Genomic DNA, 24,014 nt, shown 5'->3' on the forward strand with positions numbered 1-24,014 from the left:
CTGCTTAGCTCAGAGGCCAAAAGCTGTGAAGAGACTGAGTCATTTTGTCAATCTCCCTAGCTTCACCAGATCATTTCAGGTGGCATATCTGGGTTGTCTGGGTGAGGAAGGACTCTGACGGAGGTTTCTGTCAGGTAACCTGGGAATCCTAGTCCACAGGTGCTCTCTGACAAAAGGTCCTGGTCAAATAAGTTTGGAAAATGCTTTGTTATACTGTCCCCTGGGGTTTATAATGTTCTTGAGTATACCAAAGACTCATGAAGATTTGCAGAGATGCCAGCTTGGCCTTAAGCAATCCTTTTACAAACTCGTGTGATAATAGAAACAAAAGACAAAACAAGACATAGATCTTGTAGTAACAACCTGCCATCTTTGGTGGTCCGTGGGATCTAGCTTGGCACATTGTATTAATTTTCTATTGCTTTATAAAAGGCTCAAGTGGGCAATCCTGGCTTTGAAGTCTGTTGTAAGGTTGCAGTTACAGGTTATCAGGGCTGCAGCCATCTGCAGGCATGACTGGAGCCAGGGGTGCCTCGTTTGCATGACTGGCAAGTTGGTTCTTCTTTTTTTTTTTTTTTTTTTTCTGGGTGGGATCATTTTATTATTTCCAAGGAGAAATGACCCACTCAATTGTGGGTGGTAACTTTAAAAAAAATTTTTTTATTAATTTAAAAAAAATTACAGGAAAGAAACACAAACATTCTTTTTTTTTTTTTTTCCAAACGTCTCTGTGTCAGCTCTGAAGTTTTTTCTGAAATGGTTCCTTCTTAAAGGCCTCCAGTAAGCCCCCCCACCTTAAGTGGGTAGAGACACACCCCCATGATAACCACCTAGCAAAAGGTCTCATCCTTAATTGGGTGGGTCACAACTCCATGGAAACAACCTTAATACAAAAAAATTCCTTTCAAACCAGCACATTTGGTGTGGCAAAACAAATACAAAAGCAACAACAACAAAAAAAACACCAGAAAAAAAAGCTCACTCAACAATATTGAATTAGGATTAAAGAATATAGCTTTTCCTTGGTAAATAACAGTTTCAAACCAGCACAGTATCCCACTTGATCATGGTGCATCATTTGTTAATATGCTGTTAGATGCTATTTTCTAGTATTTTGTTGAATTTCTTTGTATCTATATTCATAAGAGATATTGGTCTGTAGTTTTCTTTCCTTGTGGTATCTTTATCTGTCTTAGGTAGAAACACAAACATTCTTAATATATACTCGTTCTATTCTACATATATAATCAGTAATTCACAATATCATCACGTAGTTGCATATTCATCATCATGATCATTTCCTAGAACATTTGCATCAATTCAGAAAAAAAAATAAAAAGACAACAGGAAAATAAAACAAAATAGAAAAAAAAATTTTTTTGCATGCCATACCCCTAGTTGGTTCTTCTTAATGTGGGCTTCTGTAAGCTGCTTGAGTGTCCTTAGGACATGGCCCCAACGTGAGCACCTCAAGAGAGACAGTGCCAGGCAGAAGCTATTCTTTTTTATAACTTAGCCATGGAAGTCAATGTCTTAGAATAATTTCTGTCATGTTTTGTTCGTTAGGAGCAAATCACTAAATCTCGCCCATTTTTAGCCTCTACCTTTTTCAGAGAATTTTTGGATATATTTTAAAACCACTTGTACATGTGCTCTCCAGGGCATCTCTTACTGCCAAGTAGACCTCTCGGGGTCTTATTTATTTATTTATTTATTTACATGGGCAGGCACCAGGAATCGAACCCGGGTCCTCTGGCATGGCAGGCAAGTATTCTTGCCTGCTGAGCCACCGTGGCCTGCCCTCTGGGTCTTATTTTGTACCCAGTCTTCTCTCGTGCAAGTTAAAGAGCTCCTCTTCTATTATTTTCATTGAGCTCCATTTCCTACCCTCATTATTCCTAAGACATCTCTGGACCCTTACTGGGTATCCGTACCCATTGTGTTCCTAGCATGAGCATGCTTCTCACACCTGTACGCATACTCACCTAAGCTTCCTCCTGATCCAGTATGTGTCCCTTCTTTGGACAGGTACCCTGGCTCAACATTTATGGACCATGTCTTACGTTATCAAGACACTCCAGGAGTCAAAATGATTGTGGTTCTTGGAGAGGTGAGTTTTTTTTTTTCAAATGTACCTCAAAAAGAAAACTTTTTTTTTTCTAATTGTAAAAATAATGCATGACCTGAAATTTTTAAAGAAATTCAAGCATTTTCATTAGATGTAACTTAAAGTGGCAATTCCTGGTAACCCTGCCCCCTAGACCCTGAGACTTAGAGATTGTCACTATTTAACACTGTCGTATATGTACCTAAAAAAGGAGTTTTTATCTCCTGGTGTCATGAGGCATATCTCCAATACAGAAGCTTTGCACTGGCCTGCCATGGTCTCTTCCAGGTGGATAGCTAAAAAAGTACTTTTTTTTTTTTTAAGTTGTATAGCCCCATTTGCTCATTCCTCTGTGCAGATCTGTTCCTAAATATCTTATATCCCCAAATCAGGAAAGGAGTATCCCAGGTACTTCCCTGAGTAGACCTGCTGTCCCTTTAGAATTCCTCCTTGCCTATAATCTGAACCTTCCAGGATGAAACTAAACTCCTTTCTGTTATTTGGCCAAAGCTCCTGTACCCTTATTTTGTAGCCAGATTCTAACTCACAAGGACACTTGAGGACTTTAGACCCTGCCCAATTTGGGGCCATGTTTCCTGATCTCAGTAAATTTAGCTGGTAGAACTGCTCTTGGAACAGTTCAGGATGGGCTCAGCTAACTGTGGGCTTTGTCTTGTTCACTGCTCTTTGGCAGATAGGGGGCACCGAGGAATATAAGATCTGCCGGGGCATCAAGGAGGGCCGCATCACCAAGCCCGTGGTCTGCTGGTGCATTGGGACCTGCGCCACCATGTTCTCTTCCGAGGTATGGCCCACACTGCCTGCTTCTGGGCAGGGAGTCAGGAGACCAAGTGGAGGGAGTATTGGAGGTGAATTTGTTGTCATCTTACTAAGCAGCTTGTTCCTTTGGTAAACATTTATCATTTGCTTGGTTGTTTCAAAGTCCAGTCATGGCCCTATTCTCTAGGAGCTTATATCTGGTTGGAGGAGAAACTTATGAGCAGATTAAGGCCAGACCAAGTCTCCAGGTCCCTTTATAGGGTAGAAATAGTGCTGTGGGGGCCTGGAGTCAGGGAGCAACATATTGTCTGAGTATTTGAGAAGGTGATGTTCAAACTGTATCTTAAGGAATGAGGAGGAGTTTGTTGAGTGAAAGAAAAGTCAAGGTGGAAGGGGAGGCACCCTAGGCTCACCTGGGCAGGTGCATGATGAGGAGTTCATTGTGGAGAGAGGTTTTAGAAGGAAAGGAGACTTGTTCTTGGTATTAATTATTGTTAAAATGATGAAATGTATGTGAAAGTCTCGGCACTTTATATAAATATAAAATAAAGACATTGAGCCTGTTATTGGGTTTCTGTTGGGATATTACAAGCCAGACCTCTGCCCCTGTACTCCAGTTTAGAGAATCCTCTATCTTGAAGACGCTCATCCAGTTATAGATGAAGAAACCAAGGGAAACAGATACTTGTCACCCACATCAGTTCATCAGCAGCCACTGAGCAGCCTCTAAGTATGAGGCTTTGCCCTAAATGTTATGTTTATAAAAAGATAAAACTTGGCTTCCAAGGCTTCTTGAAATAATAATCCATTATACTAAAACCTTAAAATTTCCAACCAGTAAGGTTTTGTCACCCTTCAGGTTCCTTCCCACCTCAAGAGGGCAGTATTTGTCCGATTGTAAGATGCACATCCCCCTTTGTACCACCAATTCCATTTCTACGGATTTATCCTGTGAATATGCATGTGTTTCCAAGTATATGTACAAGGATATGCGTGGCACCATTGTAGTAGCAAAAACTGGAAACAACCTAAATGCCCAACAGTAGGGGACTGTGTAAACACGGACCATCCATCTAATGAAAAACTGTACAGACACACAGAGAATGAGGTAGAGCTTGATATATTCATCTAGAATGAGTTTAAGGTGTATTAAATGTAAGAAAGAATGAGCTGCAGTAAAAGCTCATGATACAGTCCATTTTGTATAAGTATAGATTATATGTGTGTGAGTGTGTGTGTGCGTGTTTTCCAAGTTAAGGAGAAGGGGAGGGTCAAGCTCATCACAGATGAGCTCTACTTGCACAGGCTTTGGAATCAGGTGTTGGAGGATCTGTACCTCAGTTTCCTGAGCTATAAAATGAGAATGATACAAGATTATTATGTGAATTAAATGAGAAAATAATTTAGAGGGTCTGGTACTTATAGTAGTAGTAACTATTTATTTCTATTCTTCAACCCACTTATTCCATGAAGCTGTCCCTGATTCTATTTCTTCTTCACTGCCCACCCTCTCACCCCCCAGCCCAAAATAATTCCTCCCTCCTCTTCCATTATGTATCCCTTAATCTTTGCATTATCAGCCCCGCTTTCTAAACGCCTTGCCAGAGACACTTCCAAGAGGGCAAACACCCTGCTCCTTCCGTGACCGGGCACACATCAACTCAGGGGTAAGGCAGGTCCTCAAGAGGTGGTTGGCTGATTGGTTTAAATTAATTTTTAAAACTTCTTAATAAAATTTCAAACATGAGGTAAAGTAGAATGGTACATAGTGGCTGCCAGTGAATAGATGTTTTTTAATTCTTCAACAGGCGCAGTCCTTGACCTTGCTGAACTTTCAGCTTACAGAGGAGATATGATAGAAATACAACAGAATCTGTGCTCACTGGCAAGCTAGGAAAACTGAATTAAGTACTGGGGAGTTGGGGTATGGACAAGTGGGTACTGTGAAGTTGGCCTTTTTCAGAAGTTTGGTCCACGAAACACTGGTCCTCTAGCATTGATCCTCAAAATGAAACATAAAACCAAACAGAAAACAAGCAGGCTCTGTAAGTTGGGAAAATGCTGTTTAATCCAGCTCCATCTTAAAAATTTTGGTTTTAGTCATGAGAACTTTCAGAGTTATACTTTAACTTCCTTGAACCAAGCATTTTATTTATTTTTTTTTAAATTTTTTTATTGTATAGTGTAACATATATACAAAGCAAAAAAATAAAAAAAGCAGTAGTTTTCAAAGCACTCTTCAAAAGGTAGTTACAGGATAGATTGCAGAGTTTGTTATGGGCTACCATATGATCCTCTCATATTTTTACTTCTAGCTACTCCAGAATATAGGAGGCTAGAAGGCTTAAATATTTTATCATCACAATCGACTTTTTTTTCCTTTTTTTTGCGAATAAAAACATATATACAAAAAAGCTATAAATTTCCAAGCATAGCACCACAATTAGTTGTAGAACATATTTCAGGCTTAGACATGGGTTACAATGTCACAATTTTAGGTTTTTAGTTCCAGCTGTTCTAAAAGAGGTAACAATGTAATGATTCAGCATTCCTGTTCATTTGTTAAGTCCTATCTTCTATGTATAATTCCACCATCACCGATGGTCTTTCCAAATCTCTCATTGTGGTTGTTTGGGCTATGGCAATTCTAAATTTTGGATATTGGAAGGGTCTGTCACTAATATGGGCTAGAGAGATGGAACTAGCTGATGTTCTGGAGAGGCTGGACCCTCTAGGTTTCAGGACTTATCTGGACCAGGGACCTGTCTGGAGGTTGTAGGTTCTGGCAAGTTACTCTAATGCTTGGAACCCTTGTGAAATCTTATAAATTGCCCTAGGTGTTCTTTAGGATTGACTAGAATGGTCCTGGTTGGGGGTTGCAGGTTATGATAGGTAGCAAGGTCTAACTGAAGCTTGCATAAGAGCAACCTCCCGAGTAGCCTCTCAACTCTATTTGAACTCTGTCTGCCACTGATACTTTATTAATTATACCTCTTTTCCCCCATTTGGTCAGGATGAATTGTTGATCCCACGGTGCCAGGTCTGGATTCATCCCTGGGAGTCCGCTCCCACATTACCAGAGAGACTTTCACCCCTGGATATCATGTCCCACGTAGGGGGTAGGGCAATGACTTCACTTGCAGAGTTGGGCTTAGAGAGACTGAGGCCACAACTGAGCAACAACAGAGGTCCTCCAGAAGTAACTCTTAGGCATGCCTATAGGTAGTCTAAGCTTCTCCGCTACCTACATATGCTTCACAAGAGTAAGCCTCATGATTGAGGACATGAACCTAGCGTTTTCTAAGTTTGAATACAGAATCTCTTTTCCTTCCCACCCTATCCACCCATGCGAATTTAGTTCTACAAAGAAGGCACATGTTCTCAAGTTTTTTAAGCAGAGCAGGGCTTCCTAACCTTTTTACCATTAAAGGCCCCTTTTATTTTATTTAATGATTAGGAGCACAGGCTCTGAGGCCAAATTTCCTGGGTTCAGATGCCACGTATTTGCTTTGTGAACTTGAGCAAATTACTTTACCCCTCTGTGCTTCCCTTTCCCTATTTATAGCAAAAAAATCATCATTATTGGAAAGATGAACTGAGGAAAGCTCTTAGAAAAGTGCCTGGACGTAGTATTATGAACAGGTTAGTTATGATTGTGATTCCCCATCCCACCCCGTTTCTGTATTTTTCAGCTTTGGTGCCTGATGCTATATTAGGCTAATTCATTTTTCCTGTTGCTTGATTGAAAAGAAAACACAGTTGTCACTTTGCTCTTCTGATTGTTTTTTTCTTTCCTCTTGCTCAGTCTCTACAGCCAGTCAAACCCCATATCCAATTGTCACATTTATATTTCATCTCAGTACATGCTGAGGTAGAAGAGGGTAATGGCTGTTTGGCTCTAGGGGATTGTAACCATAGGAATATGGGCTTGGTGATGCACAACCTTCTTTTGAAAGAAAGTGAGAATTTGTTTAAATGAAATCTTCTGGTGGTTTATTTGAAATATCGGTGCATAGTTTATAAAAGATGTGTGGGACAGTCACATCATGTTTGTGAGTTCAACTTAGCCTAAGGCTGCCAGTTTGCAACCTTGTTTCTCTCATGTCACTCAGAACCAAACCCTATTCCTCATCTCCCTCACCACTGCCCCGGGGAAGCTGAATGTGACTCAGTATTAAGAACTTGATTCTAGAGTTGGGCTGCCAGCTTTGTATCCTGACTCTAAGATGCACTAGTTGTATGACCTTAAGTAAGCTCCTGAACCTCTCTGTGCCTGGTTTCCTCATCTATAAAATGGGTATCATCTGTCATACCTATTTAGTAAGTTGGTTGAGGCTTGAAAGAAGTGCTTCATGTAACACATTTAGCACAGTGCTGACATTTCCCTGGCTCCTTTGTGTTCTCTCTTGGGATTAACAGACCCAGTAAAACTGTTCTCCTTTGCCTTCCAGGTACAGTTTGGCCATGCTGGAGCATGTGCTAACCAGGCTTCTGAAACTGCAGTAGCCAAGAACCAGGCTTTGAAGGAGGCAGGAGTGTTTGTGCCCCGGAGTTTCGATGAGCTTGGAGAAATCATCCAGTAAGTGGATCTTGGGGAAGATGCCAGTTTCCCTTCCCCTTTCGAAATCCCTCCTGAGGACAGCAGCCCCTCTATCCTAGGAGCATCTCTCTCATATTCCTGATCCTTCTTGGGTATCCAGTACAGCTATGTGGGTGGTCCAAAATCCTTTCTCTGTTTTTAACTTTTGTTTTGTTTTGTTCATAGAAGCAGCAACTTTCTCTTGCCCAGTTGTAGGCCATTCAGGCTGATATTGAGAATGTGTCCAGTTCCTTCATACTTGGCTGAGAGTTGGTGACCACAAATGAGAGATGGGCATAGAAACATTTAGAGGGTGTCACTTCTCTCAAGTGATGAATTGAATATCCAGTTGACCCTTCCTGCTTCTGCCACTTAAACCTGCCTGGGCTTCTCCTCTTTTGTCCTTCCTTGGACTCCAGTCTCTGCTTTTTATAAAGCCCTATTCAGAGATATGTGGGGAGGAAGCAAATTTGACTGTACTTGTTTTCATTTAGCCCTTGGGAATCCAGCTGGTAAGGATAAGCCGTTGACAGTAGAGGGTGCAGAGTTGAAGTGTTTGGGGACCAAGGGGTGTTCCTGATACCAATCAAAAGTGGTGGGTTCTCTGCTCAGTGCACTCAGATGACCAATTTCTGAGATACTGCAGTTTCAGAGAGAGAAAGAGGTTAGTGCTAAGCACAAAGCTGGAAATCAGATGGCCTGTTGGCCTAAAAATCTGTCTCCTCAAACTGCAGTAATTCTGATAATTTTATTGTATGAAAAGATGGACAGATTTTAGTATAATGAGTGAATGGCTTGAGATGAGGTTAGAGATGATATAATTATTGAGCATATGCAGATTGATTACATGCTTAGTCATAAAATGTAAGAAAATGATGGCCTTAATATGATGATGGGCATGATTTGTAGTATTGTAATGAGGTATAGGTCACTTAAAGATGAGAGTTTAAGTTACTCCACATGTCAGGAAGTCCAGTTTTGGTTAGATCCAGCTCCCCTATCAAGACAGTTTTGGCATTGGAGTGGGCTAGTTCTGGGCCGACACAAGGCTGTTCATTAATAAACACTAGGGATCAAGGAGGGCCAAGAAGGCAGCTTAGCAAAGTGTGGGATTTAGTTCGTCCTCCAGAGCAATTAATAAATAACCAGGAACAGTACAGAACAACTGCTGGGGCTATGTCAGTGACTGGAGACACAGCATTCACCAGTCTGGACCAGCAGGACTGGCTGCGAGCCCACCGAGAACTGTGAGTTGCGGCTGGTTCTCTTCCCCCACAGGCTGCTTCCCAGAAGGGAAAGGAAAGAGAGTTTACCAGCAGCACTGGCTGAGCACAACCAGACTCCAATTGTGGAATGAATTAACAAATTCTGACTACTAAAAATAGGCTCCCAGCTCAGCTGAACCTTGGGTAAAAGCAGAGGTCTCTGGGTTTTGCCCCGGCGCAGAGGGGCAAAAAAAAAAGAAAGGAAAAAAAAAAAAAACGTAGTGTTTTTGGGATTTGAAAAGGTCTGGGCCCTGAAGGAAAGGAGGGGGCACATAGGACCTGGAGATACACAGAGCAACGTACCAACTTAAGCTCTTGATTGGCAATCCTGAGGCACAGGGGTCCTTCTCTGAAAAGGATTTTTCTCTTTAGTTTTGGTGGAGATGTTTCTACAGCTTGACTGCTCTTTGGATACAGCTGCAAGGCTTCTCAGGCTCCACTGCTCCAGGCATAGGCAGAATTAAGCTTTTTTAAGTGTTTGGAGCCAGAACAACAACCAAGAGGTGGGGCCCAGCTCAGGTGGAATCCTTCCCTCAAGGAGTTCAGACCGTAGGCTCTGGAAAAGTGAAGCAATTAAAACCAGCCTACAACCTCTCCTCTGTCTCCACCATGCCTCCAGCAGGGAGAGTCTGTTGAAGTTAAAGGTACTGCATCACCTTATGCTGGTGGGACCTGCAGGCAGACAAGCGTCACATGCTACATAGGAAAATGTTTCAACCTGCTGGGTCTCACCCTCAGGGAAAACTGATGCAGGTGACTCTTTCCTCCTGATAGGAGGCCAGTTTGGTCTGGGAAAATCTGGCTGGGGTCTATGATAACTAAGTAGACCTACCTAAATGGGGGAAAAGGCACCATACAGGCAGGGCAAGAAACAAGAAAATAAGAACTGAAAATTGAGGTTCAGAATAAGCTGAACTGAATGTCAAAGAACAGATAGACAGCAAAGTCATCCAGCAAGAAAATCCTAGGTAAAAAAAAAAAAGTGAAAACAGTCTCCAGAATAAACTAATTAAGATAAATAAATAAATGCCTAGCCGCCAACAAAAAATAACGACTCATACTGGGAAAGTTGAAGATATGGCCCAGTCAAAGGAACAAACAAACAATTCAAATGAGATACAGGAGTTGAAACAGTTAATTAAGAATGTTCAAAGAGAGATGGAAAATCTCATCAAAAATCAAATCAGTGAATTGAGGGAGGTTATAAAGAAGGCAAGGAATGAACAAAAAGAAGAAATTGGAAGTCTGAAAAAACAAATCATGGAACTAATAGGAATGAAAGACACAGTGGAAGAGATGGAAAAAAAACAATGGAAACCTAACAGTGTCAGATTTCAAGAGGCAGAAGATAGGTTTAGTGAACTGGAGGATGGGATGTTTGAAATCTGATAAGCAAAAGAAAATATAGGGAAAAGAAGGGAAAAATATGACCAGGGACTCAGGTAATTGAATAACAACACACAGCACATGAATATACATATTGTGGATGTCCCAGAAGGAGAAGAGAAGGGAAATGGAGGAAAAAACTAATGGAGGAAATTATCACTGAAAATTTCCCAACTCTTAAGAAAGACTTAAAGTTACAAATCCAGAAGTACAGGTACCCCAAACAGAGCAGATCCAAATAGATGTACTTAAAGATACTTACTGATCAGAATGTCAGATGTCAAAGAGAAAGAGAATCTTAAAGGCAGAAAGAGAAAAGCAATCCATCACCTACAAGGGAAGTCCAATAAGACTATGCGTAGGTTTCTCAGCAGAAACCATGGAGGTGAGAAGACAGTGGGATAATATATTTAAATTACTAAAAGAGAAAAACTGCCAACCAAGAATTCTATATCCAGCAACTTTGTCCTTCAAAAATGAGGGAGAAATTAAAACATTTTCAAACAAAAAAATCACTAAGAATTTGTGACCAAGAGACTGACTCTGCAAGAAATACCTAAGGGGGCACTAGAGAGATACAAAAAGACAGGAGAGAAAGGTTTGGAGAAGAGTGTAGAAATGAAGACCATCAGTAAAGGTAAAAAGAAGAAAAATTAGATATGACGTATAAAATCCAAAAGGCAAAATGGTAGAAGAAAGTACTGCCCATACAGTAATAACATTAAATGTTAATGGATTAAGCTCCCCAATCAAAAGACAGAGACTGGCGGAATGGATTAAAAAACAGAACCCATCTATATGCTGTCTATAGGAAATACATCTTAGACCCAAGGATGAAGATAGGTTGAAAGTGAAAGGTTGGGAATAAACACTAGGGACTGTCTTTAGTGAACATAACACTCTAAAGTTGAAAAACAGGATAAGAGGTACAAGTGAGGGTGAGCCACAAGTTTTTATAATCACCAGATAAAAGCTATATAGTTACACAGTCATTATCAGAGATCGGGGCAGCTGGGTTACAGTTCAGTAATTTCAGGTATTTCCCTCTGTTTATTCTAAAATACTAGAAAGTAAAAAGAAATACCTGCATAATGATTCATAATCATAATCATTTCTTAAGTCCTAACTTCTCAGTTACATTCCTGAGATGGTTTAGAAGAGTCCAAAATAATAGAATCCTTGTGGATGTGTTTTTTTTCTGCCCATACCCCACCTCCCAGGTCTGTGTATGAGGATCTTGTGTTCAAAGGAATCATTGTACCTGCTCAGGAAGTACCACCCCCAACAGTGCCAATGGACTACTCCTGGGCCAGGGTAGGTGTCTTTGTCCCTGCACTGAGGCAGGGAGGTTTGAAGTGGTGTTGGGGAGCCTAAGACTTTTGAATTGATTTGGTTCAAACCTCATCAGGTCAGCAGAGAAAGAAAAAATTCTGGGATAAAACATTTGTGTTTAGAAGAGTGTGAGGAAACTGGTGCATTTGCTCATTGCTAGGAGTGAAAATGGGCAGCACAGGCTTGCTGGAAAAGCAGTTAGGCAAGACCTGTCTTTTTTTTTTTACTGGCTATTTTCATATTTTTATTAAGGGCTATAAAATATCCAGAAAGATGAATAAATGTTATGCAATGATATATTCCAAATATGAAGTACTTCCTTTCACTGCATTCTTTTCCTTCACAATCACAGGAGGCAGTGGTTTCATGCAATTTCCTCCTCTATTACACACTGTAGGATTTCTGAATCAGTATCCCTGACCTCCAGTTTTCTTATTTATAAATCAAATTCATTTTCAATCCACTGTTCAGAGGGAACATATTTTTTCTGTTCCACAAAGAGGACTTTTTTGTTCACAACTGGGTCATAAAAGTGTCAGCTTCTCTCGGTATTAAAGGTGTAACCTGTCCCAGCTTGACTCATTATTTATACCAGAATGGTTTTTGACTTGCTCTTGACAAAGGACACCATGCTTAGAAACATGGCAACCAGTACAGTCTCTCTAACCTCAAGACCTATCATTTTTAAATGCTCATCCCTATGGCCCAGCAATGTCCTATATAGAAAATTACTCCAGAGAGATGCATGCACATGTACATGCAGAGTCATGTCCAAACATATTTTTTTAGTTAGTGGGGGTGTGGCCACATTGTCATGTGATGGTATGCTACATAGCAGTTAAAGGGATGAACTAGATCTGTGTGTACCAACATTTATACAGCTCAAATTCATTGAGTTAACAAAACACATTATGGGACTATATATGTATTATAACACGGTTATGGAAAATGAACATGTCTATGTATGATTGTATCTAGATAAAAGTGGGGAAAAGAAGTCCAGAAAGATTCACACTAAAAGCAAAGGAAGAAGATCGAGATTTGGGTGGAGACTAAAGGGGGCATAGCTTTAGCTGTAATGTTTTAAATTTTTTTGAAGGAGAACATATCATATTGCTTTTGAAATTAAAAAATAAGTTTTTTTGAAGATAGTAGGGGTAGTTGAAGGAGTTAGATAGCATCATTTGAGTTTACTGAGTTTTATGTGAAATGTTTAAAAGATGTGACTTTCGCCTGATTCCTTAGCTTCTCTAAGCCTTGCTTCCTCTGCTGTAACATAGGCAATGAGATTCTCTCTCATGGGGTTAAATGAATAGATGGACATAAACTGCTGAGACTGCTGCCTGGCACAGCACATGCTCAGTAAAGAATAGAAAATGGTGCTGGATCTGAGTGGGTACTACCAGCGTGGTGTTCCTGTTTTCTTCACCCTCAGAAGTCTGATCAAAGGGCTTTTGCCCTTCTTTCTTGGGAATAATTTATCTGAGAGTTGTTGCTTGACCATTGGAATTGAAGACATTTTGGGGCCTTTTGGTTCTGAGAGCACAGACAGTAGGACAATCCTGGGACAATCTCTGTGTTCACTATAGCCTTGCTTCCCTCTACCCCACGTCAGGAGCTGGGCTTGATCCGCAAGCCAGCCTCATTCATGACCAGCATCTGCGATGAGCGTGGGCAGGAGCTCATCTACGCAGGCATGCCCATCACAGAGGTCTTCAAGGAAGAGATGGGCATCGGCGGGGTCCTCGGCCTCCTCTGGTTCCAGAAAAGGTGAAGTGTGAAGGACAGAAGGCAGTAACAAAGTGTGAGAGTCGGTAGGCTTGGGAAGTGTGTCCTGGGCCAGTCTTTATGGCCACAGAGCATGTAAGCTGTTCCCAAGTCTTCTTAGGACAAAAAGGCCAGTCTAAACCCAGAGGAGTAGAAAACAGTGACCTGATCAGGGATCTTGGAGTATCCCCATTCCTTTGGGATTGTTTAAGGAAATGTGACAAAGTACAGACCTCTTAAGAAAAAGGTAGAGATTAACAGGAGAGATCTGAGGATTCTGGTAGCTTAAAGGATGGGGTTGGTGGAGTTACTGACTAGACATAGTTAAGAGTACCTCTGTCTTATGTCTGTCCTTTTTGCAAATTGTGTCTCTCACCTGCCCAAATAGAGAGAAATGGTTTCTCTGCAACTCCCAAGCCTAGGTGATTCCTCTATGAGGACTCTGGTCCACGCTCACAAGCCAGAGCCCTGGCTTGGGCTGGCACTGGAAGTAGCCAGATTGAAGTCTTGGTTTGCATCATGCCCTCATCTGTGAAGAGATGGGTCTTGGCCTTGAGTTGGACCCTTCCTGGGAAAAATTCATGGATTATGACACCTGAGCAGGTTTCACTGTATCTGCTCTTGCATCCCTACACCCCCAGACTTCATTCTTGATCATTAGTTGGCAGGTTTAACTTTTTATTTTGAAATAATTTTTCAGACCTACAGGAATGTTGCAAAAACAGTACAGAAATAATACATAGAACTCCAGTGTCCAGCCTCCTTATACCCTCCAATACCCAGATTTACTAAGAGCAAGGATAATCACTTATGTAACTGCCTTAAGTATACCTATCAAATTCGACATTGATATAAGGCGCTTATATCCATATTCCAGTTTTTTCACTTGCTCCAATAATGTCCTTTGGTACATTTTCTCCTCCATTTATTAGATCCACTTTAGGATCATGTATGTATTTAATTGTCTGTTCAATCTGTCTCTCTCTTTTTTTTTTTCTTTTAAATTATGGTAGCAGATCTATAACATAACCTTTCTCATTTTAACCACTTTGAAGCATACGGTTCAGTGGTATGGATACATTCACAGTGTGCTACCATCACCACCATTATTACCAAAACTGTTACCATCCCGCACAGAAACCTTGCACCTGTTATGCATCAACTCCCTATTCCCCCTTACCCCCCTATTTCTGTCTCTGAATTTGCATATTCTACTTATTTCATGTATGTGGAATCAAATAATATCTGTCCTTTTGTGTCTGGCTAGCCCTAAATATGTTTTTTTTTTTTTTTTTAATTTAAACAATTTTATTCACATACCAAATAATCCATCCTAAGCATACATCAGTGACTTTTGGTGTAATCACATAATTATGCATTTATCACCACAACTAATATGTGAATATTCTCATTTCTTCCAAAAAAAAATACCCCCTATTATTGACATTTAGCTTTGGTATAGTGCCTTTGTTACAATTAATGAAAAACTATTGCAGTGTTATTGTTAACTGTGCACCTTAGTTTGCATTACTTATATTTTTACCATATACCACCCTATTATTAGTATTATTATTTTTTTTACATGAGCTGGCACTGGGAATTGAACCCAGGTCCCCAGCATGGCTGGCGAGGATTCTGCCACTGAGCCACTGTCGCACCACCCTACCCTATTATTACTCCTTGTAATAGTGATGTAGTGTACGTTTGTTTTAGTTCGTGTAAGAACTTACATTTGTACAATTAACTACCATCATCATTCACTCTAGATTTCACTGTTATACAGTCCCAGTTTTTGTCTTCTAGCTTTCCTTCTACTGACATTCATGACCCTAGCCTTCCTGTTTCAACCATACCCACAGCCAGCTTTGTTACTTACATTTTTATAGTATTGTGCTGCCATCACACAGTATTGTACTATCAATTTCCAAACTTTACAATCAACCTTATTAAATATTCTGTACTCCTGAAGCATAAATTGCCCAGTCTCTACCCTCTTTCTGTCTCCTGATGACCTGTGCTCTCAAATTTAATTCCCAGAATTTGCTCATTGTAATTAGTTCTAATTATTAGTGAGGCCATACGATATTTGTCCTCTTGTTTCAGACTTTTTTCACTCAACACAATGTTTTCAAGATTGATGCATATTATTGCATGCATCGTAAATTCATTCCCTCCTACAGCCACACAATTTTCCTCTATCTATATATACCACAGTTCACCTTTCCACTCAATTGATGCACGCTTTTGCAGTAGTTCATGCAAGAACTTATTTATATTTGTAGTATTAATTGGTGGGACACATGAGTCCATACAATCCCTTTCAATCATATTCACCTTCAATATGGTAATATTACGTATAGACCCACAGTGACCCGCAAGTGAATTGCCTTTATAGCCTTATTTTTTTCTTCTGTTTTTTTAAGTTTTTTTATTGGGAAATCTTCACACACGTACTTTCTATACTTCATAGCCCTTTTTTTTTTTCTGCATGGGCAGGCTCTGGAATTCGAACATGGGTCTCTGGCATGGCAGGTGAGAATTCTGCCACTGAGCCACCATTGCCCACCCATACCCCTATTTTTTTTTTTTTAACTTGTATTGAGTCTTAATTTACAAAATGAGGAAAAAGAAAATCAGTTCTCCTTAACCAATATTTTACACAGTAAAATGTTTTAGACTTCAGGGATTTGTAAGGGAATGTATTTCTCAAAAGTTGGGGGCCAAGTAAACAAGTTGAACTTAATTCCTTGTGTTTCCCAGTTAACTCTTCCCTTACACAGAATAGCAATCAACCCTAATAATTAATTACATAATATCATTGCTCATGTCCTTAGATTTGAAGCATTGATATTGCAATCAATGTTCACTGATTCCACTTCAAAAATGAATTTTGCATTTGGTAGAATTTTGGCATCAGGCTGTCCTTTCTTTCCATAAGCCCATTCTGGTTCAGTCTTCAGTTGAGCCTTTTCTGCTTTACTCATAGTCAAGAGTGCTTCATCCCATCCTCTGATAACTTTGTCTACTCCAACTTTAAAACTTAAGAGCTTGGCATTTTTCTTCTTCCTTGAACTGAATTGAATATTAGTATCAAAACAGCCCCACCCTGTAGTGTCCTGTGTCCCAGCAGTGAACAACGTGTCCCTTTTTGGGGTAGTTGGTTTTATCTCTCTTTTTAAGAGTAGATTTTGTGTATTGTGGTGGATCCTCATCCAGAGTCTCTTCAGACTTGGCTCCTTTGGGTTTGTCTTCATTAAGTTCACATTCTTCCCCAGATCGAACGCTTTCCTTGTGCTTTCAGCACCTTGAAATGCTTACTTTCAAAAAGGTAGTCATAGGTTCTAACCAGATGGTCCTTGTTAGCTGTTTTGGCCACATTTTTAAGGTTTCCTAATAATTTATGTTCTGCAAGAAACAAATCAGAGCCGTGGTCCTACAGAAACTTGATAATGTCCTTCTTAGGGAGCTGATCGCTGTGCAGCTACTCCACTGTCCATGCCTGCTGTGCAACGTCCGCCGCCATCTTCCCCCACTGCTTCTGCTCTGCTGAGCTAGCCCACCTCAGTATGGCATTGCCCCACCCCTGAGGCAGGTCTGCCTCAGTGCAGCATCCCATAGCCCTATTTTTTAAAAGCAGTATTTGATAGCAACAAAATCCACAGCTGCCTAAGAATCAGCAAGTTTTACCTTTTTGTTTTGTGATAGTTGTGATAGATTTGGATTGGGCAGCTGCAGCCCTTCTTAATTGTGAGTGACTTGTTCAGGGAGGTGGGGAAAAGACAGAGCATGGCCTTGTCACCATACCTCCCTTTCAGCAGCTCACTTCTTTTCCAACTCACCTTTCCATGCCCTTCACTAATCGTCCTCTAGGTTGCCCAGGTATTCCTGCCAGTTCATTGAGATGTGCCTGATGGTGACAGCTGATCATGGACCTGCTGTCTCTGGGGCTCACAACACCATCATCTGTGCTCGAGCTGGGAAGGACCTGGTCTCCAGCCTCACCTCAGGGCTGCTCACCATAGTGAGTACTATCATTCTGGGAGGGGAATGGTGGAAATGTGCTTTGGTATCATGTGTCTTGGCTACAGGGTCCTATGGGAAACCCCTGAGTGTGAGACCCTTTGACAGAGGCTGTTCAGGACATACCAGATTGGTGTACCTGTGAAGCTGAGAGATACCTGGATTGTTTCTTCTACAGGGGGATCGGTTTGGGGGTGCCTTGGATGCAGCAGCTAAGATGTTCAGTAAAGCCTTTGACAGTGGCATTATCCCTATGGAGTTTGTGAACAAGATGAAGAAGGAAGGAAAACTGATCATGGGCATTGGCCACCGAGTGAAATCAGTAAGTTGTTGCTGTCCTTTGGGGTAGGCCCTGGAATATGAGTGCGTGGTGATGAGAGAGCATCAGTTTAGTTTGAGAACACCAAAGCTCTCCACCCAACAAACGTACAAGACTTTGAGCCTGATGCCAGATGCCATATTTAGGTGGCTATTTTGCCATATTTTAATATAGATTACCCATAAACACTTTTCATCTTTTTAGAGTGCAGCTTAAATATGTGATGAGCTGGGAACTTGGTAACTTTAGCTTCTAAATCGAATCTAATAGGAGAAAGGACTAATTAATATCAGAATTAAGGGAGTATATCAGTCAGCTTAGGCTAGATAAGTAAAAAAACAACTCCAAGAATCTCAGTGGCTTACAACAGCAAAGATTTATTTCTTATACATGTTGCATCCACTGTGGGTTGGCTACAGCTGTGTTCTATATCATTTTTGTTCTGGGACCCATGCTAAGGAGTGTGCTCAATCTGGGATGTGCTGGTCTTATGTTTGAAGGAAAGCAGCAGTAGCCAAACCATGTGAAGGTTCTTAAAGCTTCTGCTTGGTAGTTGCCCAGTTCATTTCTCTGCTCACATTTCATTGGCCAAAGCAATTCGCATGGTTAAGCCTTGCATCATTTGGGCAGGAAGTATGATAATATCAGGCCTGATTTAGGAGAGACCCATGGGGATGGATGGTAAATATTTTAAACAGTTAGTACAGTCTCATACAGGGTGGTTAGTCCTCTGTGTGTCCTGGTAGCACGTTGGGTTTAGAAAGGAAAGTGAAACTGAAGAGGTCACTGGCAGATGTTTAGGAGGGGTAGCTCTGTAAGCGCTTTAGCCCCAGGGTCCTTTGCTCTGTAGCTCTAGAAACTTCATTTAGTTAGACACCCTGATGGTCAGGGCGAGAACCGTGACTCACATTAACACAAGTCCTGCCTGAATGGGTGAAGTAAGAGTTGTCCTTTCCCCATGGCATGTGATTCTGGACACCACTGCCCAGGTACCCAATGCTTGGCCAACTCAGGTTAGACATCCAGAGCAAGAACTGGATCAGAATCAGGGAAATTAGCTAGTTCTGAGGGAACAGACTTTGCTCAACCTCATTCAGCCACCCCTAACTCACAAGCAAATAATACCTTTCCAGTCCACAGCTTGGGGCCTTTTTATACGATGACATATATCTGCACTGCCATCTTTTGAGTTCCTTCCTTTCTGTGGTCCATACTGACCTAGTGTACCTATTTTCTGAGGGAGACAGTCACTGTGGTGCTGGGGTATGCGTAAATCATCTCACTCCCCTGCTGGTGGATTATAATTTAGTATGGGTCTTTTAACAGATAATCTCCATTAATTACAGATGCTGAGTTTTCCTAGAATTTTTCCTAAAATTTCGGGAGTGCTATGTCTCCCCATTCCCAACATAGCTTGCTTAGTGTAGAACTGGGTTACAGTTAGTGTAGAACTAGGCTACCAAGCTGGTAAGCAGCCTGGCCTAGTAGCTAGAACCAAAAACTTCAGGTGGGAGGGTGGCAAGTCCCAGCCCCCAGCTACTTAACATCCTCTGGCTACGTTAAGTATTCAACATCTTCAAGTCTCCAGTCCTTATCTTAACATAGAAGAGAGAACCTACAAAAATTGTTTTGCGGCCCAAATGAAATATGAGAGGACTTCAAAACCCTTAAACCCCACAGTAGTGTCACAATGCATGTTATATGGGCTCATCCACATGGATCAGGTCTGGTTCCCTGAAACATCTCCTGTATACGATATGTACAGTCTGTCTACTTGTGACACAAGTACGTGCATGTCCCTTAACAGCAATGTTCCAAATGGGTCCTTCTGTAACTTTGGGTCAATTTCCAGATAAACAACCCAGACATGCGAGTGCAGATCCTAAAAGATTATGTCAAACAGCACTTCCCTGCCACACCTCTGCTCGATTATGCACTGGAAGTAGAGAAGATTACCACCTCAAAGGTAACAAAATAAGATAGAACTTCCCTAATTATATTTTTGGGTAAATTTCTTGGGGGGGAATGGGAGCCAGGTCATACTTTGATTATGAGGCCATATCAAACCTGATTTTCTGGAAGATTTTATTTTTGTTCCATAACTAAATTCAACCAGCATGTACTGAGTGTAAACTAAGTTTCAGGTCCTTTTCTAGAAATGGAAATCCAGAATGGCGCAAGAGCACAGTCTCTCTTACCTAGCTGGGATGTTTTGGTAGAAGGTGTTTAATGGGCTAAGTCTCTATTAGCAGTAGTAGCACTAGAAGAAAATTGCAAAAAATAATAATAATAATGATAATGATAAATGCTTTGTATCTTTTGCCTTCCCAGAAACCAAATCTTATCCTGAATGTAGATGGTTTCATCGGAGTTGCATTTGTAGACATGCTTAGAAACTGTGGGTCCTTTACTCGGTGAGACTTGCTGCATTTTCTTCTTCCTAACATTTATTGATTTTTTTGTTGTTGTTTCTTCCCAACTCTAAAAGTAATGCATGTTATGCTGGTTCATTGTAAAAGATTTAGAAAATTTGGAGCAGTATAAAGAAAAAAACAAAATTTGCCTCTAATCGCACCACCCAGTGAATTTCTCTCTTTTACTTTGAAACCAGAGAGAGCTTCCCCATTCCTGGACTGAAGTGTGCTATCTAGGGAGGAGGGCAGGTATGTGAGCCACTTTAAAAATACAAGTTGACTGTGTATTGCAGGGAGGAAGCTGATGAATATATTGACATTGGAGCCCTCAATGGCATCTTTGTTCTGGGAAGGAGTATGGGCTTCATTGGTGAGTTCGTCGTTGTCATTGTTGTAATGGCCTTTTCCCTAACCTCACAGTTCAGCTACACCATTTACCTGTGTAGTGAGTTTCTTTTACAAATGAAATATTACATTTTCTTTTTTTAACTTTTTTTAATTGTGTAATATAACATATATATAAAGCAAAGAAAGAAAAAAGCAGTAGTTTTCAAAGCTCTCTTCAAGAGGTAGTTACAGGACAGATCGCAGAATTTGTCATGAGCTATCATATCATCATCTCAGATTTTTCCTTCTAAAGCTGCTCCAGAACAGTGGAGGTTAGAAGGAATAAATTTTTTTTTATCATCACAATTGGCATTTTTTTCTTTTTTGTGAAAAATAACATATATGCAAAAAAAAAGAATAAATTTCAAAGCACAGTGCAACAATTAGTTGTAGAACAGATTTCAGAGTTTGGTATGGGTTACAAAGAAATATTACATTTTCTTAATCATTGTGGGGTTTTGTTGGTTTGTTTGTTTGGTTTTTTTTGCATGGGCAGGTACCGGGAATCGAACCTGGGTCTCCGGCATGACAGGCAAGAACTCTGCCACTGAGCTACTGTGGCACCACCCAAATATTGTTTTTAATTTAAAAATTTTTTTAAATACCAATAAACACCAAACAAACAAAAACATTCGTAATTTTTTATCATTCCGTTCTACATGTATAATGAGTAATTCACAATATCATCACATAGTTGCATATTCATCATCATGATCATTTTCGTGGAACATTTGCATGTATTCAGAAAAAGAAATAAAAAGAAAACAGAAAAAAATTCATACATACCATACCCCTCACCCTCCCCCTCACTTATCACCAGCATTTCACTCTAAATTTATTTTAACATTTGTGCCCCCTATTATTCATCTTTATTCCATATGTTTTACTCTTCGTTGATAAGGTAGATAAAAGGAGCATGAGACACAAGGTTTTCATAATCACACAGTCATGTGGTGAAAGCTATATCATGATACAATCATCTTCAAGAAACATGGCTACTGGAACACAGCTCCACATTTTCAGGCAGTTCCTTCCAGCCTCTCCACTACATCTTGACTAACAAGATGTTATCTATTTAATGCGTAAGAATAACCTCTTGACTCTGGAATCTTTCAGCCATTGATACTTTATTTTGTCTCATTTCACTCTTCCCCCATTTGGTCGAGGTTTTCTCAATCCCCTGATGCTGAGTCTCAGCTCATTCTAGGGTTTCTGTCCCATGTTGCCAGGAAGGTCCACACCCCTGGGAGTCATGTCCCACGTAGATAGGGGAGGGTGGTGAGATTGCTTGTTGTGTTGGCTGGAGGGAGAGGCCACATCTGAGCAATAAAAAAGGTTCTCTGGGGGGTGACTCTTAGGCCTAATTTCAAGTAGGCTTGACCTATCCTTTGTGGAGTTAAGTTTCATATGAACAAACCCCAAGATTGCGGGCTCAGCCTATAGCTTTGATTGTCTGCACTGCTTGTGAGAATATCAAGAATTCAACTTGGGGAAGTTGAATTTTCCCCCTTTTACACCATTCCCTGAAGGGGACTTTGCAAATACTTTTTTATTCACTGTTCAAATCACTCTGGGATTTATCAGAGCATCACTCTGGACAAACCAAGAAACTCTCATGTTGTACTCAAAGTTCCATGTACTGTGGTGTTCAATTAAGCTGACTACATAAGTTATATTAGGAAATGCACTAGTCAAAATACAAATTTTGTACCAAATAAACATTTTTTGCTTTAGTCTCACACATAAGGTAAAATTTTAAAATATTAATAACCATCTATTTTCAGCACCCTGCAGTAATGACATTCCTTTGTTCTTCCTCATGCAAAAACGTTTTTTAAATTTGTACATTTAGTCACTATCATTATGCACTCTGGGCATTCCTAGATTATACCATCTCAGTCTTTATCGTCTATCTTTCTTTCTGATTTCACCAAATATTGTTTTTAATCCTTCCTTTTTACTATCTTTGTTCTTAGAAATGGCTTTTGCTAGGCCAGGAAAATAAAATGAAATACAACGTTCCCTTTTACCAAGGATGACTGATATACCTATTGAATGGATCTGGATTTATGTCCCTATTTCTCTGTATCTGTCTGTTTGGTATTATAAGGGTTTCCCTAACTTATCCTCTTCCCTCTTATCTTATCCCTTCTCACTAAACTTTGCAGACTTAACTAAAAAGATGACATTTGCTCTTTTTAGGACACTATCTTGATCAGAAGAGGCTGAAGCAGGGACTTTATCGCCATCCATGGGATGATATTTCCTATGTTCTTCCGGAACACATGAGCATGTAACTGAGTCAGAAACCCTGCTGCAGTAAAGTGAAGACAAGAACTCTTCCCTCCCTCCCCCACTCCAGGAAATAGTGCTCCGAAAGCTGCACTGGAGCCTGCTATAGGACGGGCCTGGATGTGAATAGCCTCTGGGGTAGAGGCACAGAGACTAGCACCCACAGGCTAACTCAGTCCACTTCACACAAAGAAGCTTAAATTTCTTTTTATAAGCATAAAAATAGAAACCAAGCCAATACGTATGGTATTTGCTCTGCTACCTGCTGTATTTATTATATGGAAACTTCTAAGCCCTGTCAAAATAGTGTTTTTCCTTGTAGGCCATTATGATGATGTTTCAGTTTTTCTATTTGTTAAAAAAAAAATTTTCCCATGGAGAAAGGGAATAAAACTTTTAAGACCTCCCTCTCACCTCATTTACCTTGAAGACCATAGTATTAATCTGATTTTTTTAGGGTGTTTTTTTATGTTATATGTTAAGGGTTTGTTTGGTATCCTGTTGAAATGTGTTCAGTGTTGCAGACCAAAGTCTGCTTATGTTGGGGTATGGGACCATTGCATCCTTAGCCAGTATCACGAAATATGTGGAGTAGTAATTTAAAATGTAAAGTTGTGACATACATATGTTTAAAATGGAAAAGCAAAGCAAAAAACTGTGAAATGTCTTGTGTCTTATGTTTTCTGTATTTATGCAGCTGACTTGTCTGTTACTGAAGGATGGGTCCATGGACTCGTCTCCAGCCAGTTTGCATCTAATCCACAAAAATTCTGGACGGCTGCCACCTTAGTCTCCCTCTGTATTATCATAATTAGATTTAAATAAACTACAGTAACAATGAAGGCACATGTCATCCATACTCTTCCTCTGTACTTCTCTGAACTGTACTTTTTAATGGAGTGCTTTATGTATATGTAGTTTTAAAATGCTCATCCTGCCTTCTCAAAAAAAAAATTATCAAAACAGTCTTTTCACAAAATAAGAACACATTATCTTCTCCCCAAAACCTGCACCTCTCTCTCCATGAAAAGGAAATAAAACTCAATCCAGATACTCAAGCCAGAAGTTTGGGAGTCATCCTTTCTTCAGTTTCTCTATCTGGTTGCCAAGATATTGGTTGATGTACCCTGTTAACTCTTCCTCTGATCTAGCCATATCAGGTCTTCTAACAGGTGTCCCTATTTCCAGTTTTGTCCCCTTACAATTCATTCCTGCATAATGAAGAACACATCTAATTGAACCACTCCCTTAAAACCCTGAAGTTGTTCTATTCACCTTTTTAACAAGTATATCCAGAACAATAAGTGTAGGCCGAGCAGCGGGCCAAACACCATAAGCACCGTCTCATTTAATCCTCACGGTGGCC

General features: G+C 40.4%; 1 protein-coding gene and 2 pseudogenes across 5 annotated transcripts in view; 1 reads left to right on the top strand and 2 right to left on the bottom strand.

Moving 5' to 3' along the window:
- ACLY (ATP citrate lyase) overlaps nt 1–23,490 on the top strand; it is a 53,943-nt gene extending 30,453 nt beyond the window's left edge. For all 5 annotated transcript variants that reach the window (XM_077164390.1, XM_077164391.1, XM_077164394.1 and 2 more), the window contains 11 exons: nt 2,029–2,110; nt 2,802–2,912; nt 7,339–7,466; nt 11,338–11,431; nt 13,065–13,219; nt 17,087–17,237; nt 17,415–17,558; nt 19,408–19,521; nt 19,887–19,969; nt 20,263–20,339; nt 22,559–23,490. In XM_077164390.1, the coding sequence (XP_077020505.1) occupies nt 2,029–2,110; nt 2,802–2,912; nt 7,339–7,466; nt 11,338–11,431; nt 13,065–13,219; nt 17,087–17,237; nt 17,415–17,558; nt 19,408–19,521; nt 19,887–19,969; nt 20,263–20,339; nt 22,559–22,653 (1,234 nt within the window). In that variant the 3' untranslated portion in view covers nt 22,654–23,490. The remainder of the gene's footprint in view (nt 1–2,028; nt 2,111–2,801; nt 2,913–7,338; nt 7,467–11,337; nt 11,432–13,064; nt 13,220–17,086; nt 17,238–17,414; nt 17,559–19,407; nt 19,522–19,886; nt 19,970–20,262; nt 20,340–22,558) is intronic.
- On the bottom strand, nt 11,886–12,092 carry LOC143685616 (large ribosomal subunit protein bL33m pseudogene; annotated as a pseudogene).
- LOC143687422 (peptidyl-prolyl cis-trans isomerase FKBP3 pseudogene) lies at nt 15,942–16,739 on the bottom strand (annotated as a pseudogene).
- Nucleotides 23,491–24,014: the final 524 nt, after the last annotated feature.

The sequence above is a fragment of the Tamandua tetradactyla genome, chromosome 6, assembly GCF_023851605.1.
Source record: "Tamandua tetradactyla isolate mTamTet1 chromosome 6, mTamTet1.pri, whole genome shotgun sequence".
Lineage (NCBI taxonomy): Eukaryota > Metazoa > Chordata > Mammalia > Pilosa > Myrmecophagidae > Tamandua > Tamandua tetradactyla.